The sequence below is a fragment of the Paralichthys olivaceus genome, chromosome 23, assembly GCF_024713975.1.
Source record: "Paralichthys olivaceus isolate ysfri-2021 chromosome 23, ASM2471397v2, whole genome shotgun sequence".
In the NCBI taxonomy this organism is placed as follows: domain Eukaryota; kingdom Metazoa; phylum Chordata; class Actinopteri; order Pleuronectiformes; family Paralichthyidae; genus Paralichthys; species Paralichthys olivaceus.
In genome coordinates, this window is record NC_091115.1 from 13,156,304 (window position 1) to 13,173,264 (window position 16,961).

At 42.2% G+C, this 16,961-nt stretch overlaps 1 protein-coding gene across 2 annotated transcripts in view; it reads right to left on the bottom strand.

Annotated features, from left to right (window-relative positions):
- Positions 1 to 16,961, bottom strand: part of camk1da (calcium/calmodulin-dependent protein kinase 1Da) — a 58,798-nt gene that overhangs the window by 8,974 nt on the left and 32,863 nt on the right. Inside the window, exons 4-11 of one of the 2 annotated variants that reach the window (XR_011240076.1) lie at positions 15,192 to 15,330; positions 14,655 to 14,781; positions 10,480 to 10,555; positions 8,020 to 8,132; positions 6,876 to 6,954; positions 6,664 to 6,751; positions 5,942 to 6,188; positions 5,068 to 5,406 (exon numbers count right to left, since the gene is read on the bottom strand). Coding sequence is in view for 1 of the 2 variants with exons in the window: in XM_020092047.2 (XP_019947606.1) it covers positions 5,282 to 5,406; positions 5,942 to 6,188; positions 6,664 to 6,751; positions 6,876 to 6,954; positions 8,020 to 8,132; positions 10,480 to 10,555; positions 14,655 to 14,781; positions 15,192 to 15,330 (994 nt within the window). In the remaining variant the exon portion in view is untranslated. Of the gene's footprint in view, positions 1 to 1,516; positions 5,407 to 5,941; positions 6,189 to 6,663; positions 6,752 to 6,875; positions 6,955 to 8,019; positions 8,133 to 10,479; positions 10,556 to 14,654; positions 14,782 to 15,191; positions 15,331 to 16,961 lie in introns of those variants that run through there. The other variant, XM_020092047.2, reaches the window with a different exon arrangement.

A 16,961-nucleotide genomic window follows, 5' to 3' on the forward strand; every position in this document is an offset into this window, starting at 1 on the left:
GAATGTCGGTCAGAGCGATGAGGAGTGTCTGGTGTCTGCACAAAGTAATGCACAGGTTTCTATTTTGTAGAAGTGCAGTCGTTCTTCTGGGTATAAATGACACTAATAAGCCAACACTTATTTTGTACGTGTATAAAAAAACACATCTAAAGAATATAAGGGCGAGGGGTCATTTTACGATCATTCAGGATTTATTTGAGGAGAAAAGACAAACGAAACACAATCAATCGCTCTGGCCTGTGTCGTCATGGTAACTCTGATATGTGCACATGATTGTCGAAGGCATCGGATATACAAGCCCCATTAACAGAAAGTCATCATCATCATCATCATCATCATCATCATCACAGCACAACAAGTGCGGCGGGCATCGCCCGCTCGGAGACGTGAGGGTGGCACCAACATGGCGACAGTGCACAAGATGGGGGTTTGTCGTGGTCACATGCAGAGAGTAAATACAGCCAGCCAGCTCAGCAGGCGCTGGACGAGGACGCGCACAGGGAGACGCCAGGTGTAGCGGGATTAACGAAAAGCTACCGTCTGACACGATTTCCATGAAATCTTTTGGAGGGGCGGGGCATGACCCAAGGAAATTTTTTTTTTCCAACTTTCTTGAAATTTGATATGAGATATGGCGTTAGCCTCAGCTAATCTAGCTATGTTGTTGACTTTTTGAGATGTTAACCAAGGTCTCAAAAATACAAGGCTATATTCCTATAGGGGCCACAGTCACAAATAGATAAATTGAAGAACTTCTGGCCAAAACAAATCAACTTGAAATATGTACTACAAAGTATACTGCAAAATAACTGCTCAAAAACCTTTCTGACACGACCACCAATAATGATTTACTGTTATTTGTGCTTTTTGATACAATAAATTCTTAAATGGCCAATTCTTAAATTATTACATTATTCACAAGCACAATATCTTCAATGCTGTTACGTATGTGAAAGTGAGTGTAATAAGCAATGAGATTCTTTCCAAGTCTAAAACTGTTGGTAAAACTGAAACTGCAATCTGCCGCTGATTGACCTCAGCTTTTCGTGGACTCTGGAATCTCAACCTGTGCGCGTCTTTACATAATACAGAGATACTAACATCATACAAGGGAATACAAGATTATGCAAACACTCATGGTGGAGTTGGATTCTTGAAGCACTTTTTTTCCCAGACATGCTTGTGTTTTCAGCTTTTTTGCAACGATGCACTTCACAGCAGTGTCTTTGATTAAAAAAAGAAAATGTCAGAGGACGATGGGCGGATGAGAGCGGCTCGTTGTCGCCCCAAAACAGCGTTGTTTTCTGTTTCTGAGTCGGTCACAGCTTTGGATTTCTTCCTTTAAGAATGGCAAAAACGTAAGCCTGAGTTCAGTAAACAATGCTTTTCACCCTCAGTTGGCTGACTGAAGTGGTGGTGGAACACTGATGGCATTGAACTGTGCAGCTCTGCAGGTGGCAGTCACACAGTGCGGTACAGTATATGAAAGCAAACTGCGGTGGGGAGTAAAGGGCAATTCAGCTTTTTTTTTTTTTTCTTTTTCTACATTAAACATTCCATAGAGAGTACAATCAACTTCCCTCGACACACGCTCGTCCACTCACTCGTGCCTGAAAAGCAAAACATTCTTATAGGTTATCTTGAAAATGATCATTTGTCTTCACAATCTATTTACAGTAGCATCTTTAACATGGAAAGAGTAATTCTTATCTCTGTCTTTCTCTCTTGAGCAAACACAAACATGAAACCACAGAGGAGCATGAACCTGAACCCTCTGCCTGCCTCACCACACATTCGCAAATCCGAAGCGTCCCAACTGAAATGGACGACATCGAATTGAATCAAAGTATGCTTGCAGTCTCGGCAGACGATTCTTTGTGCCAGAGAAGCACCTGGAACATCATTTTCACAACGTAGCTCATTCAATAATAATTCTAAATATGATAATTAACATTAAGTGATTGAAACAGTTTGAGAGGGACTCAGTGTCTTGCACATATTTATTCCCTCAAACCTTTTTTTTTTTACTATAGCTGCTGATGTTTCCTCTGGGTTTCCTGATTTCACTTCCAAGAAAAAAAAAAACAGTTCAAAATGTTAAAAAATGCATAGCAGTAAATGGGCACGTACTATACACGGTTACAGTGATTAATCAGATTAATGTGATCACTGGAATATAAAGCCCTTACATGGTTGGAACGTTTCTCTCTGTTGTGACTCGTGGGTAATTACATGGACCGACTTGAAACAGGGGTGAGCGGGGAAAAATGTAACAGAAGACCTCGCCGTAAAAACGTCAGAATAAATACAGGCTCCTGTGAAGATGCATGGGTGTTGTCGTTCGATAAGAAACGAGGTTAGCTTTCTCTGACTGCTTTGAGATGTGCACATTTAAAAAAAACACAATAAATCAGGTGAACTGGCCTCTGGTTACACACTATTTCAGCCTTATGGAGCTAAAACTCTGCAATGATTGGAGAAGTTGCAAGGACGACGTGCACGAAGTAACAGCAAGTTTTTCTGTCAGTTGTCTAAAATCTAAAAAGTCTAAACCAGTCTCTATAAGGACAATGTATGAAGTGCTTGGGGAACCATGCAGCAGCTCTGTGGTGTGGGGTGCACGGTGTTCTGTTAAAGGACAATTCCAGCGTCATTAAAGGTGACTTAAAGGGGTATTCCAGTGATTTAGTTTAGCACTTTCTTAAAGTTGGAAGAGTTGCAAAAAACCAAAAACTGGAATTGTCCTCCCAGAGCGAGGTTAGCGAGGGAGACAGATTGAGATTGGACAACATTCACAAACGCCTCGTCATGTTTTGTTTAAGTCGATATCAGTGCCAGATAGTTTGGGCTGAACACATCCACACACACACACACACAAAAACAACGCAGTGAGCCAAGGTGAATTCCAGACAGCTTGGGTGAGTGTTGAGTTACTGGCACTTCACCTCATACAGATTAAAACAAGCACGGAGAATAATTTGCAGATAGATTTCAGCAGAGCAAAAAAGGCAAATGGCTACAGAGTAGGAAGAGGAAGTCAAAAGTCAATAATGTCTCTCAGGATTAATTCAGCCCTTACGTTTTAGTTCACTTCAGCAACTTAAAGTCGGACTATTTCTGTTGTCGCAGCCAGACAGAGACTCCACTGATGTTTTATGATGGAATTTCAACTCAAGCAAGGAGTTTATGTTTTCACCCCGGTCCTTGTTGGTTGTTTTGTTACTGTCTGTGGGACGTGAGCCAAGAGAGAACCCATTAAATCTTGCCGTGGATCCAGACAAAAACCATTTTGTATCCCTTTTTTCTTTTAACATTGTGAGATAGAATAGCTTTTGAAATTTTTCACCAATTTTATCTTGATTTTAAAAGATCAGGCACATTTAAGGGACTGATATCTTTGATTGTGTGCACTTTGGTGCAGCTTGATAGAATTTATGGGGACTGTTGGGCCTTTGCGGGGGTATATGTGCTCTACGCCATTTTCTGTTTTTGATATTTGGCCTATTAACCAAACAGGTGATCAGGTGAGACGTGACGATAGCACTGAGGGAAAAAAAAGCCATGTCACTACAACTCTGCAGTAAGGACACGGCTAACGTCTTGAGCCCTGGATCTTTAACCGTGAAGCCACATCACCTGGACAATAATGGAAACACCTAAACCAGGAAACCAGCGTTGGCTAGCACACAGTACAGCTGCGGTTTTCCCTGAGCACTTCTGATCTGTGTACAGCTTCATGACGCGAGGAAGGGGAGATCATGGCTTCATTAGAGGGGGACGGAACAACGGGAGGCCGCAGCTTCTCCAACCTGGTTTTTTTGACTCCACACGGGCCAAAATACTTAGAAGGTTCACGTGGGAGGCCGGTGAATATAACATGACAGTTTTATGTCCTGTAGCTCCCTGTGCTGCTTGTGGCTCCTTCGTTTGGGAAGTGAAATGTGAGCTATCAGTCACAAACATTCTCAGCTGGAGGCAGTTTTTCCAGTAAATACATATCTCCTCCTAACCTATCCTTAACTTGCTGCATGCTTCTTAGTAACCTGTATATGTTCCCCTTTAAGGGTGATTGTTATAAAACTCTTATAAAGTAAAAATAAAAATAAATAAATCAGAATAAATCAGAACGTTCCAGACAATATACAAGTAGTGAAATGCTTTGAAATCCACCCTGGGTTTCTGTAGTTTTTTTGTTTTTGAAATTTTACAATCTCTAATCTCTGTATGAAAAACATAAGTGGAGTGCGGCTTATCTGTGTCTGAGAACATATCTGGCCCTCTCTGTGCAAAATAGGTAAAGCGCTTACTTGTGTTTTCACATCTCAACAGTCGTATGGTACTTTTAAAGCACTTCTTAAAGCATGAACAAACAAAAAGCCCATAAGGACGTAGAAAAAGTCTTAAAGGTGCCATGTGAAACATTTTCACATGGATAAATCATTGTCAATTAAGTTTACAACATTAATGGGATTTGTGTAAACTCGTGATGTCATTACTCAGAAGTGTGCTTGCCTCTTTTCTGACTTTAAATCCTCTTGATTGGTTCACAGAGAAAGTTACTGATTTCAGAGAGTGTGGTGATCTTTGGAGATGAAACAAGGGGGGTTATGGGAAATGGGGTCTTAATCTTGACAAATCGTCCCACAATTAATAGCAAGCTGTCATCTTGTCTCTGGTCTTATTTATTTACAGCTATAATACCAAAGTAGTGCGATCAGTTTGACAATGATATATTTGTTTCAAGTTACACATAGCACCTTTAAAATGAACATTAATAATAGTAAAATAGAAAACGATCCAGTTACCAACAGTCAAACCTAAGATTGGAGAAAAGCTAAACAAAGTGTTGCAAGAAAGACTAGATTAAAGAGGGAAGTTGATGTTGACTGACATTGAATAATATGATACCACCACCCCTCCTGAGCCACTGATCATTGCTCGATTTCAGGGCAGTCGACACTCATCATCAAATGCCAACCAACCACAGCCGGCCGCACAAAGATCCGCACTGTTAGTCAGTGGCCATGCTGCTGCTGTTCTGGTGGATGGGTGGGTGGGTGGGCTTACAGTATGGCGCTGTGTGGCTTGAATCGGTGGAGTGGAGGAAAAGTCCTCTGCTCTCCCGGGAGCAGGGCAGGGAACTGGCTGGACGGCATCCAAGAGGAAGTACGGTGAAGAGAAGGACGAAGAAGGGGGCGATCCTCTTCTTCTTCGGGTGTCCTCTTTTCTCTTTGCCTCACAGTGCTGTGGCCTCCCAGCTGGTTCCCCGCGGGACCTGGCGTCACTTGGTCTCCGTGAGCACTGGGGCCGGCACCGCTGAGGGATGTGGCCGGTTCAGCTCTGCCCCGGTGGCGGGAGACGAGGCCGCGGACGCCAGACTGCAGGGTGTGACGGGCGCAGTCACGCCTGAGAGGGAAAAGTTAGCTGTTAAATCAGCAGCATGTTTTTAAAACGGTTCACTTTGTCCTGCTTCACTTTGAAACTAGCAAGTCCGCAGTTTGTGATGACAGATCGCTCCAAATGCAGCCATAGTTTATTGTCTCCTTTTTACCTGGTGATTGTTTTTGTCAGCTAAAATGACTCCAAAATGACGCCATCGGCGCAAGATGGCAGCGTTCGCTTCCAGGATATTTTGGCTTCATTTCTGGATAGTGTGAGGAACTGGAGACGCTTTGTCCATCGTTATATTCAATGAATGGGTCATACTAACGTTTGCTGCTCACGTCAAACCAGATAAACACACTGTTTAATCCAATATCTACATTTTTGCTCTTGTGCTTTGGTTTGGAAATGCCACTACTCTCCTAGATCTTCTTATACAGAGCATTTCTTTTGTTTCGGTTTCTAAACTAGAATTGGACCATTGAAGGTTTCAGTGAATAATCCAGTCTTTCACTTTTCGTCAAGTACGTATGTTCTGACACCCCAGACTCATACTCACATTCCTTGCGTGGCGCTGCTATGTTGTTGTCAGTGGAAGAGGTTTTGCTGGCGGCTATGTTGGTGCTCTGCGCTGTGTTTTGGCTCTGAGCTGACTGGTTCTGAACCGCCTGGCTCGAGCTCTGGGCCGGCTTCTGCGCCTGGCTCTGCCTGGTCGGCTGGTTGGAGGCGTCCATGCTGCTGCCCATGCTGCTGCCAAGCTGCAGCCGCCTCATGTGCCGAACCACTGCGGTGGCATTGAACGCTTGCTGGGGAGAGGATGGAAATGGAAAGATGAATAAACAAACCTTGAATTCTTGGTCATCATAAAAGCCATTTTTATTACAATGTGACATATGTGACACACATCAATGCACTGAATCACGAGTGGGAGAGGGGATTATTTTCTGTGATTTTTCATGTCATAGAGACTTTCAGAGTTACTACAATCTGCTTTCAATGAAGAAACCACGATACATTAATCTTCCATCAATAACATCTGAGTCAAGATGGATGAAAAACTGGAACAAGGATGTGCTGAAACTGACGGACAGTGTGAGGAGCAGCTCTTCAGGAAAGTGTAATCTCTTTCATGTCAGCAGGTGACTCTTTTCTTCCAAGAGCTTCAGGAGGAATGTGGTTTACTCCTGAACATATGGTGAGCCAGGTGTACCGGAGTTATACAACAGTCTGCAACAAGTCAGCCAAGACCACAGACAACAAAGTGGAGTAAACTCAATTTACCCTCCATTTACTCTTGGCGAAGTTCTTCCTGATCTGTCGGCTCACTGACTCATGGATGTTCTTGCAGAGAGCCGTATCCCCAGCGATCCTAATTATATTCACACACACGCAGAAATTCTCTGTTAACACCTCTGACAGTACATCAATACCTGTATTGATTTAAGGCCTTTTTTTTTAATCTGTTTGACACTGCATGTGCGTGTGTTTCTCACCAAGGGTGTCTGAGTGCCTGTTCACAGGTGAAACGCTTGGTTGGATCCTTTTCCATCAGACTGCTGATGAAATCCTTGGCTAAGAGAAAAAGAAAAGTCAAAGAACTGTACACACACCAACATGAAATACATTTTTCCGCACGATTTCTGAACTAAACAACTTCAAAACGCAATTTGTGACACTAATACGATTAGTTATTACAGACATTTCAGTTATTGTTAAGTGCATGAGCAAATGGAGCACCATTTATTTAAATAGACATCCTGGTTCCAGTATAAACGGTAAATGTCCTGTATTTTTTAGTGCTTATCACACGCCATTCGTACACTGTCGACACAGCCATCAGCGGTTGTTTGGGGTTCAGCTTCTTGCCCGAGGACAATTCAGAATACAGACTGGAGGAGCCGAGGATCAAACCACAACCTTCTACTTACTGGATGACCCTCATTACCTCCTGAGCCACATTTTGAATTTAAGATTGTTCAAAAAAGATCAGGCAAACATTTGCTAATTAAGCAGAGGGGAAAGACTGGTGCAGGTTTTCTATGAACCAATTTATATGACACATTAAAAGGATGACCTGGCGATGGTGCTTGTTGAAAAGAGGAAAGGATCACGGGTTTCTGCACCAAATTACACAGCAATCCGTCAAAAAGCTGTTGGGACTCAAAATCAAAAGTATCACTGTGTTGATGGCGCTAAGGGAAAAGTCTGAGCGAAGTCATCTGGATTTATCATCTTGCATCCACAAATGTCTGGACTTGATTTCGTGGCACTCCATATGACAGTTGTTGAAATATTTTAGTCTGGAACGAAGTGGTGGAACGACTGACAGACTGACATCTATATAGAATGTTACTTCTTTATAAGATATCTTTTCAAATTTGGATTTCCAGGCATGCAAAGGTGTTTTTACTGCCAGACTATGCACATAGTGTTGGTGAGTGAACCCACACAGTCATAAACAAACACACACACACACACACATATGTACACACGTTAACACGTACGTTCATTCCAGGATAATGATGTCAGAGGCCATGATGGAGAAGTGGTGTGCGGTCCATATGTGCCACATGCTGGACAGAAAAGGGGGGAGGAAGGACTGCCGAGGGAAGAAGGAAGGGAAACTGGAAGGCTCACCTGAGTCTGATATGTCGTCCCAGTACGGGGCGTCAAACTCGTAGTCGGCTTTCAGGATCTGTTCAAAGAGCTTGGAGTCGTTTTCATCGTAGAACGGGGGATAACCACACAGCCTGCGGGCGAGGAGATTACTCAGGTAAAGATTCTTACGTCCAGTTATCAGTTTTTCATTCTTTAATTTGACAAATCAGTCTTTAATGCATTTACAAACTCATTTACACATTTCATCAGGTACAAATCAAGATATTCATTTACTAATTGATTTATCTATTAAAAGGAAATATATCATGAATATAGTCACTTTCACTAAGGGCTGAAATTAATAGTCATTGAACAATTGAATAAACAATTTTGATGAGTGTCAGTTTGTGCGGTCCTATACTTATTATCATACAATTACTATTACTGTACTACACATACAGGTGTATGTATGAATGCAAACATGATCAACCGCTCCTGCCTGCTTTGCCCACCCTGTTGCTAGGCTCCTGTCGTAGCTGCATCTGTGGCAGTGGACAATGTAATGTTAATCCCAGCTGTGGTAAATACTGTGGACAGCACATTTACTCTCTGCGTTAGGCTTTAATCAAGCTAACCTGAGATTATTGGTTCCCAGTGCTGGTGAACTGGTCTGAGACTCTATAATGAGCCACCTGAACCAACAGCAGAGCTGCCGCTCAGCCACAAACATCATCTACACCTCGTTACACAAGCTCTGGATGCACCGAGAGATTTTCATAAATACTCATTAAAATGCCGTTCTCCATCAATACACACACACACACACATACACACACATACACACACACACACACACACACACATGCACACACACAAATACACCAGGAGAACAGAAAGGAAGAAAGATTCTGCCTGCCGTGAGGCTAGGAAGGCTTTCCATTTGTTTTTCTGGTTTCTCATTTGGTTAAAGACTCACCTGTCACCCAGCTCACCCTCCACTTCATTGAACACACACGCCGACACACACACACTGACAGATACATGCACCAGGAGGGAAGAGATGCTTCCCACGCACACACACAGACACACACACACACACACACACACACACACACACACAGGGCCCCGAGCTGGTTATCATGGCTGATTACCTGATTTGATCTTTCCACCTGAGCAACAGCTAAAAGCTAACAAGGTCTGAATCCCAACACTAATTGTGCTAATTGCCAGCAGGGGTCACTTTCTGCACACACACATACACTCACACACACACACACACACACACACACACACACACACTGAAAGTCACTGTCTCCACCGACCTGTCTCCTGCACCCAAACCTCATTCTACGCAAAAGTGTCACACAAACACACAAAAATACTCTATATGGCTGACATAGTGAGGGAGAGATAAAGCGAGAGACATTTGTTTTTTAACTATAGAGACAAATCACAGACAAGTTGCACACTGAAACATTTGTTAAGGTCGAGTGTGACTTCCTCCCTGCCACATCCCATGCTCTGAAGCCCATTAACCTGCTGCTGTGGCCCCTGGCCTGACCTCACACTTGAAATAGTAATGTGTATGTCAGGTGGAACCCACACACACATACAAATGGACTCACAGATGCAGACACACACACACGCACGCACATGCAAACCTTAAAATAATTAAAGCAGTGGTTTCAAGTGGCAGCAGCATTGTTCACACTTAGAGGTCATGCTCTACACACACACACAGCCACGCACACGGGGGCAACAGAACAAACATGCACATCGTACACATTCCACATACGCACTGAATCTATGCTGGGAACATCACAGACAGCAAATAGATATTGTAGTATTCCAAAATATGCAATGTCAAAGGTGTTGACTGAAAATCACAGAGGATGATAACCGGACTCTGCACTTTCCTGTTAATAATATACTGTGATTAAATATCTATCCAAAATTCAGATTTCCAAACTCGAGCAACTGAGATTTTGTTAATGTGGTTCCTTCTGGTGCACATTCAACTAATACTCTTATTATCAGCATTATTGTTATCATTACTACTACGACGGTGCTGCTATAACACTGTGACATCTTTAAGTATCACTGTTATTATTTTCATTATAACAACCATTGTGAGAGAGCTTAAATGTGACAGTTACACAACTGTTTCTGGTCTTCTTCTCTCTCTCTCTCTCTTCTCTCCCCTCTATTCCACCCACCTCTCCTCTCTTCCCCATTTTTCTTCTTTCACCCCTAACGGTCATCAAGTCTGGCTCTAGAAGTTTTCTCCACAGTCATTTAGCGTTTACTCATTGTGGGAACTGTTGGGCTCAGGTCTCGACCTTACTATGTAAAGGGCCTTGAGATAATGTCTGTTGTAATTTGGTGCTATACAAATAAAACTGAATTGAATTGAATCTGTGTCGAACTGACATTGAAGAGATGGCGGTCAGAGTGCTTGGATGAAACCACTTCTTGTCTAAAAGACGAGTTGGTACTCACAGGATGTAGGCGATCACTCCGATGGACCAGCAGTCCACTGCCTTACTGTACGGCTTCTGAGCGAGAACCTCTGGAGCTGAGGGAGAATCAGTGGAAGACCTGGTTAGTTATTTTGTGGACACGTCTTGCAATATAACTCCATTTTGCAGTAAACCTGGTGCTTGTTTAACTATGCTTTTAAATAGCAGCTTACTTTCTTGTCAGCTTGAAGCCTAGTAAAAGCGGAGTGCAACTGTTATGTGAAAATGTAGCTGTTTAATGAGCCTGAATACAAAAAAAACACACGGGCTCTCTATGTCTGTGCAAATTAAAATCACATGTCAGTTTGTTTAATGGTGGGACATGTTCTGCAGGAGGTGCAGGTTCTCACGGCTTCAAATACTTGTACCTGACATCAGAGAAACCTGTGCAAACATAAACCAAGGACATCTCTGTGGTTGTTCTTTGCCCGCAGTCTTGTCACATTGACTGGACTGGTCTGACCTTCCTCTGCAGCTCTTTACCGAGGCCGTGGACAGAGAAAATTGCCCCTGATGATGAGCTCACCATAACCTCACGTCACACGTACACACATATGGCTGCCTCCAATTGGATTTGGCAGAAGCACACACACACGATATGAAGAAATACTACTCATATCTGGGACAAAATATAAACTCTGCACACGTGTGCTGAATCAGAGAGTTTGTTTATACGTCTGCCCTGACTCATTGTAAAAGTGAGTGTGTGTGTTCTTGTTTTGTTGGATTCAGAATTAGGAGATTTTTACACGCTGAGGTCATTGTGACTCGGGCTCCACGCTTCAAAAAGTTGGGTCAAGACTATCATTTGGTTTAGAGTTTACTTAAAGGTCCAGTGTGTAAGATTTAGGTGAAAGGGAACTATTGGCAGAAATTTAATGTAGAATAATCCTCATGATGTTTTCACTAGTTCATTTTGTCTAAATTGTGTGAATTGTAGTTTTCTTTACCCCAGAAAAGGCCCTTAATATTTAAATACTTTACATTTACATCGAGGGGACCCTCTCTACAGGCTGGACAAACTAAACACCTTTTGAGTTTTTATGACAACTGAAGCTACCACAGGTTCTTTTCCATGTTTGGAAGCAGAGGGTGAGTTGAGGGGTGTTCAGCTGCAACATGTAACTTCAACACTAGATATCACACAATTCTACACACTGTACCTTTAATATTTTTATATCATTACATGACAATGACCTGATTTTTCTTTTCATTTTCTGCTGTTGAGTCCTAATCGTATCACAAATACCCTGTCAAACTCTGGGTGGGACCTCCTCCAGTTTGGACTTTCAGTTAATGATGTTTGAATCTTTGTTCCAGCAAACGATGACTAACCAGCTCTTCTTTTGTTACTTCCCAACAAACTAATGATGCTGTTGATTTTATTGTGACCACATGATGAGTCTTGTTATTATAAGCTTTCTGATGGCTTGTCTGGAAATTTGTCCTCAAACCTATTGTCATGGTTACAATTACTTCAGCCATAGGAACATACCACCAGCAAGCATACTGGAGCTCTATCATCATGGTAACAGTAATAAACATGCAGTTAAATGGTCAATAGCACTTTTCCAGTCAAATGGACTACTCAAATCACTTTTCAGTACATGTCACATTCACCCATTTACACATACATTCTTACAGCGATTCTGTATTATTATTTTTTTTCCCTTTGTTTTTGCTCAATGCTATCGAGCTAACATTAAACAAGGAATGACTTAAATGCCCACCTTAATGAAGCAGGAACTGTGTATGGATGTTGGACATGTGATTGGCCCATCAGTGTAACTTGCAGCCCCTTTATGGCCCCTGAATTAGAAAAATCCTAGATCCACCAATGATAACACACATTCACACACCTTTCAGGGGGAAATTTAGGGTTCAGTATCTTTGGGATCAGTTCAGTCTTCTTACTTCTAAATGCAGACTGGTTATGGTTGTGAAACAGTCAGATTTAGATTAAGTTTGCTGGTTAGTTTCAGACAAGGATCCATGAGGCTGTTTTTACTTGACGGTCACACAAAATCATATCACTGGTATATGACTCAATAGTTTTTTACATCTAAATGTACTTTTTGGCCTTTGCAGCAAACTGACTCCTCAATATGAAGTGTAGATTGTGCGCCTGCAGCTGCTTAAATAACCACTAGAGAATCTAAAAAGGAGTTACAAAGAAGTATCAAAACTTTTATAAAATATGATTCAGCACAGATTTTGGCTGGTCGTGTTCCATTACATGATACAGAGACATTTTTAAATTAACAATCCAATCCATAAAACCAATCAGTGTGTTAATGAGGGAGAGGAATGTGTGTTGCCAGGATGATGACAAATGGCACAACTGTTCACATTTTTGATGACTAAATTGATTGGATTTTTTAGTAACAAGTAAAACAGCATGACTTCACCACCATTACCCAGGAATTAATGTTCTTGGATGTTTAAGTGTGGTGATCTGGCATCAGTTACAACGCTGGCCTAAGGGACTGAGTTTCTCTTAAGTGTGGTGAAACAAAGCTTGTCATTGCATGTGCACGTACTCACACTCAGATCTGGTTTTAATTTGGTGCATTCCATGGTTATTTATACCTCAGTTATATTTAGACACATATTGTCTGGAGTGGAAATGCCCTTGGGCAGTAAACCTCTCGACCCTCCCTGGTCTCCTCTAAGGAAGAGTGGGGGTCGAGAGTATGGGCTGAAATGATGGGAATGAATGGATGAGAGACGTTAAGTGAAGGAGGAGAGAGGGGAGCGTCAGAGTGATTAATGCAAGGATATGACCATTTAAAGTCAAGTACTGGGTGATGGGATTTCTGAGTGTGTGTGTGTTTGTAAGTGTGTGTCTGCAGGTCTACATCTGAGTCATTAGCACCTGCAGAATTCTGAAAGTCCTATTACACCAAAATAAAGAACAGCAGGCAGTTTGTGAGCAGCTGATAATGTCATCACGTGTGACAATTCAAACTGTTCCACACAATTTAGCCCAGCTAGGTGTAGAACAGTTGGTGCAACAAAACTAAATTTCAAAAGTTCGAATTAAAACAGTTATTTCATGTTTGTGTTTGCACAACAGATTTGTTTATGTGAGAGTTTGTGCGCTGCAACTAGTCCGTTTGTGTTGCACCATGGAAGTGTGTGTGTGCCTTCAACACTGAACATCTGTCTCTTGTAACAGCACACACACACGCACGCACACACACACACACACATGGAGGCGCAAGGATCGAAAAAGTTCAAACACACAAGCAACTGCACAATCAGATACAAAGACACGCATCCTTACAACCCACGCAAAATACAAATGGTTGTATGACCATTCGCATGTAGATCACATACAACAGGGGTCTGTGTGTGTGTGTGTGTGTGTGTGTGTGTGTGTGTGTGTGTGTGTGTGTGTGTGTGTGTGTGTGTGTGTGTGGGGGGGGGGGGGGGGGGGGGTTACACACATATGCGTTCACACACAATGATACAGATCAAACTGAAGATGATGTAGAAAGCCAATTGCAATCAATGGGGAGCTAGGCAGCTGAACAAGGGTTGTTCGGTCATGAGTGAGCCTATGAGAGAATACAGCAGGAAAATTCACAGTCAGCAAGCGGTCGCCTGATGACGTTTCAAACCCGAGATGGACGCAAAAATGAAAAAAACCTTGTAAACTTGTAAAAGCTGCACTGCAACCAAAGAGCCATGCTTTATTCCCATGTCTTCTAAATGCATCAATAACTGATGAGGATGTTTTTTTGTGTGATGTGCAGCTGTAGCTGCTTTTAGCACAATATCATGTTTGTAGCCCTCAGCTTTTTGTTTTAAAACGAGTCTGCTGCATATTTTACAAAAGGATGCTGCAGTCATCACGTTCAACCACCTCATGGAGCCAAATTACTAAACTTTGGTCATTTGCGTCATTTCAGCTGACTGAATAAACAGAAACTATACTATTATCTTCCTGGATCTGAAATCGTAAACCCAGTGTTTCAAAAAGGACTTAAGTTTGAGTGTTTCGTCTGCTGCCATTAATCCTGGCACATCTGCCATGAATGGAAAACCACAAGTAGAAGCAATGACTGAGACAGGTTTCAAGGACACCACACTGAGATTTTTGGGGGAAGAGGAAGCAGATTGTCAGAGCTGAGGGAAGACTGACTAACTTACCCACATATCCTGGAGTACCGCAGGCAGTGGACATGACGTCACCACTGCCCTCCATCTTGGAAAGACCAAAGTCGCTAATCATGATCTTTGACTCATCTTGAGGATTAAAATACAACAAGTTCTCTGGCTGGAGAGAGAGAGAAAGACAAAAAGGGGTTTTCATTCCATAGCTGTGATTTTAATTGGTTTTAAATCTAATTCGTTATTAATCTTGTGTAAGAAAAAAATCTGAGCAGTTATAATATGAGTAACATTTTTAATAAGAAAGCATCAAGCCACCTCTTTTCTTCCTCATTTTACACTTAGATGCTTTATGAAAACTGCTCTAACCAATCAACTCTCTTCCAACAGCCGGCACGCGCCACGCTGACCCATGATGCACTGCTTGTGTCAAGGCCACCGCCTTTATTGCTGCAGTAAATCACTGACTGCCAAGTGAGAATGAGCTAGCGTGTATTTATAATGTGGGAGCGGAGAGAAGGAAAGTGTGTATGTGTGGTCAGGGAAGAGAGAGTATGTGCGTTTGTGTTGCAGTACCTTTAGATCTCGGTGCACGATGCCCATCTTGTGCAGGTAGTGAACTGCGTCCAGGACTTGTCGGATCAGCGTGCTCGCATCCTTCTCCGTGTAGAAACCTTTTTCCACGATGCGGTCGAACAGCTCGCCACCTGAAACCCTGCAGAATAAGAAGAAGTGTGTAAACAACACTAGCATTGCACACTCACACACACAGACACACATGGCAGTAACTGGCGACAAGCCATGGGAGGGGGGGGGGGGTCCTGGGCTGAGATTTCTGGTCGTTTATGAGCTGTAGATGTTTCCAGCCAAAAGTGGAAGCTGTGAGCCATGTGCTACCACACACACCCACACACACAGACACACACGAATATTCCCTGCGGTGTTTACTATACCTTGTAAAATCTCCATGTTATTTTTGAAAATGTGATTAAAGTTGAAGAACAGATTCTTCTACAAAATGTTTTCTTTCCTCGCATCCTTCACACCAATTATCAAATGGGTTTTTAAGCTTCTCGGATTTCTCTCTAAATGGGTATACACTTGCCAAAAAGTTGAAAATTAACCTTCGATCAGTATGAAATCTCTATTTTTTAAAAAAATAATTATTTTGGCTGCATGTTATTTTCCAGAGCAGCAGCAGCAGATTGTAGGTTCAGGGAGGAGCGATGGTAAAGAAGTAAGAGCAAGAAGAGACAGGAAAGGCTGGCGAGTGTGTGTATTTGTGTCTCTGTCTTCAGCTTCAAAGATGAGATTATGATTTAGCATTTTTAAGACTCAAGTCCAAATCTTTCAGTGGGTAAATCCATTTCCTTTGTGTTCTTATTCTCAAACATGTTCCTTGGCTTTAGAAATGAAATTCCATTAAAGCAACCCATTTTTGAGAAAACTTCTCAGACAGATTCTCAAAATTTTAAATCAATTTTGCAGCTTTTGTCTGAAGGGAATTATCACCCATAGTGGCATAAAACATAAGTTCTTGTTTGAACACATACTTTTTTAATGTTAAAGTTGTTGTTGAAAAGGAGGTAAAGGGGTTGGATGAAGCAGGGGCGATGAAATCAGTCACTTCAGGAAAAAAGAATAGGAAAACTCACATTTGACCAAAGAAAACATTAAGTTAATCTGCAATTTCTCCCCCTCTGGCAGATTCTTTCAATTGCTGATTTTAGGTTTCATGACTGCAGACCACATGAATTAACTTGTTCAGGTGTAAAGTAAATACAGTTTGTACAGATGAGACCTGGCTCATCACTTACTGTACAGGCCCATAGCTCCCCCTGCTGGAGGGTAGTAATAATAGCATGTGTAGAAGTAATCAAACTACCTTGTAGTTTTAAAAAAATATATAGTTTATATTAATACTGCCTTTTTATACAAGAACACCAGTGCACCAGTGGCTCCAAACATAAAAATACAACACACCATTAAACCTACAAAGGCAAATATGCTCACACACAAACACACACTCATACACACAAACAGTCGCCTGGTCTATCTGTGGGGAGTCGTCACGGCGACAGATCAGATTAAAGCCAGTGGAAGTTAAACCTTAATGAAGTTTCTGAAAAAAGAGATCAGAATTAATTGCTAATCCTCTCTCTCTCTTCAAAGAGGGCAGTGGCTCGTTTGGTTTCAGAGGCAGTCATGTCTGGAAATGACAAGAAAGGGCTAAACACACACGCACACACACACACGCACACACACGCACACACGCACGCACGCACGCACACCCAGCAAAAGGGAGATCAGCCACCAGGCTGCATGGTTACGTAAGTGTTTGCGTAA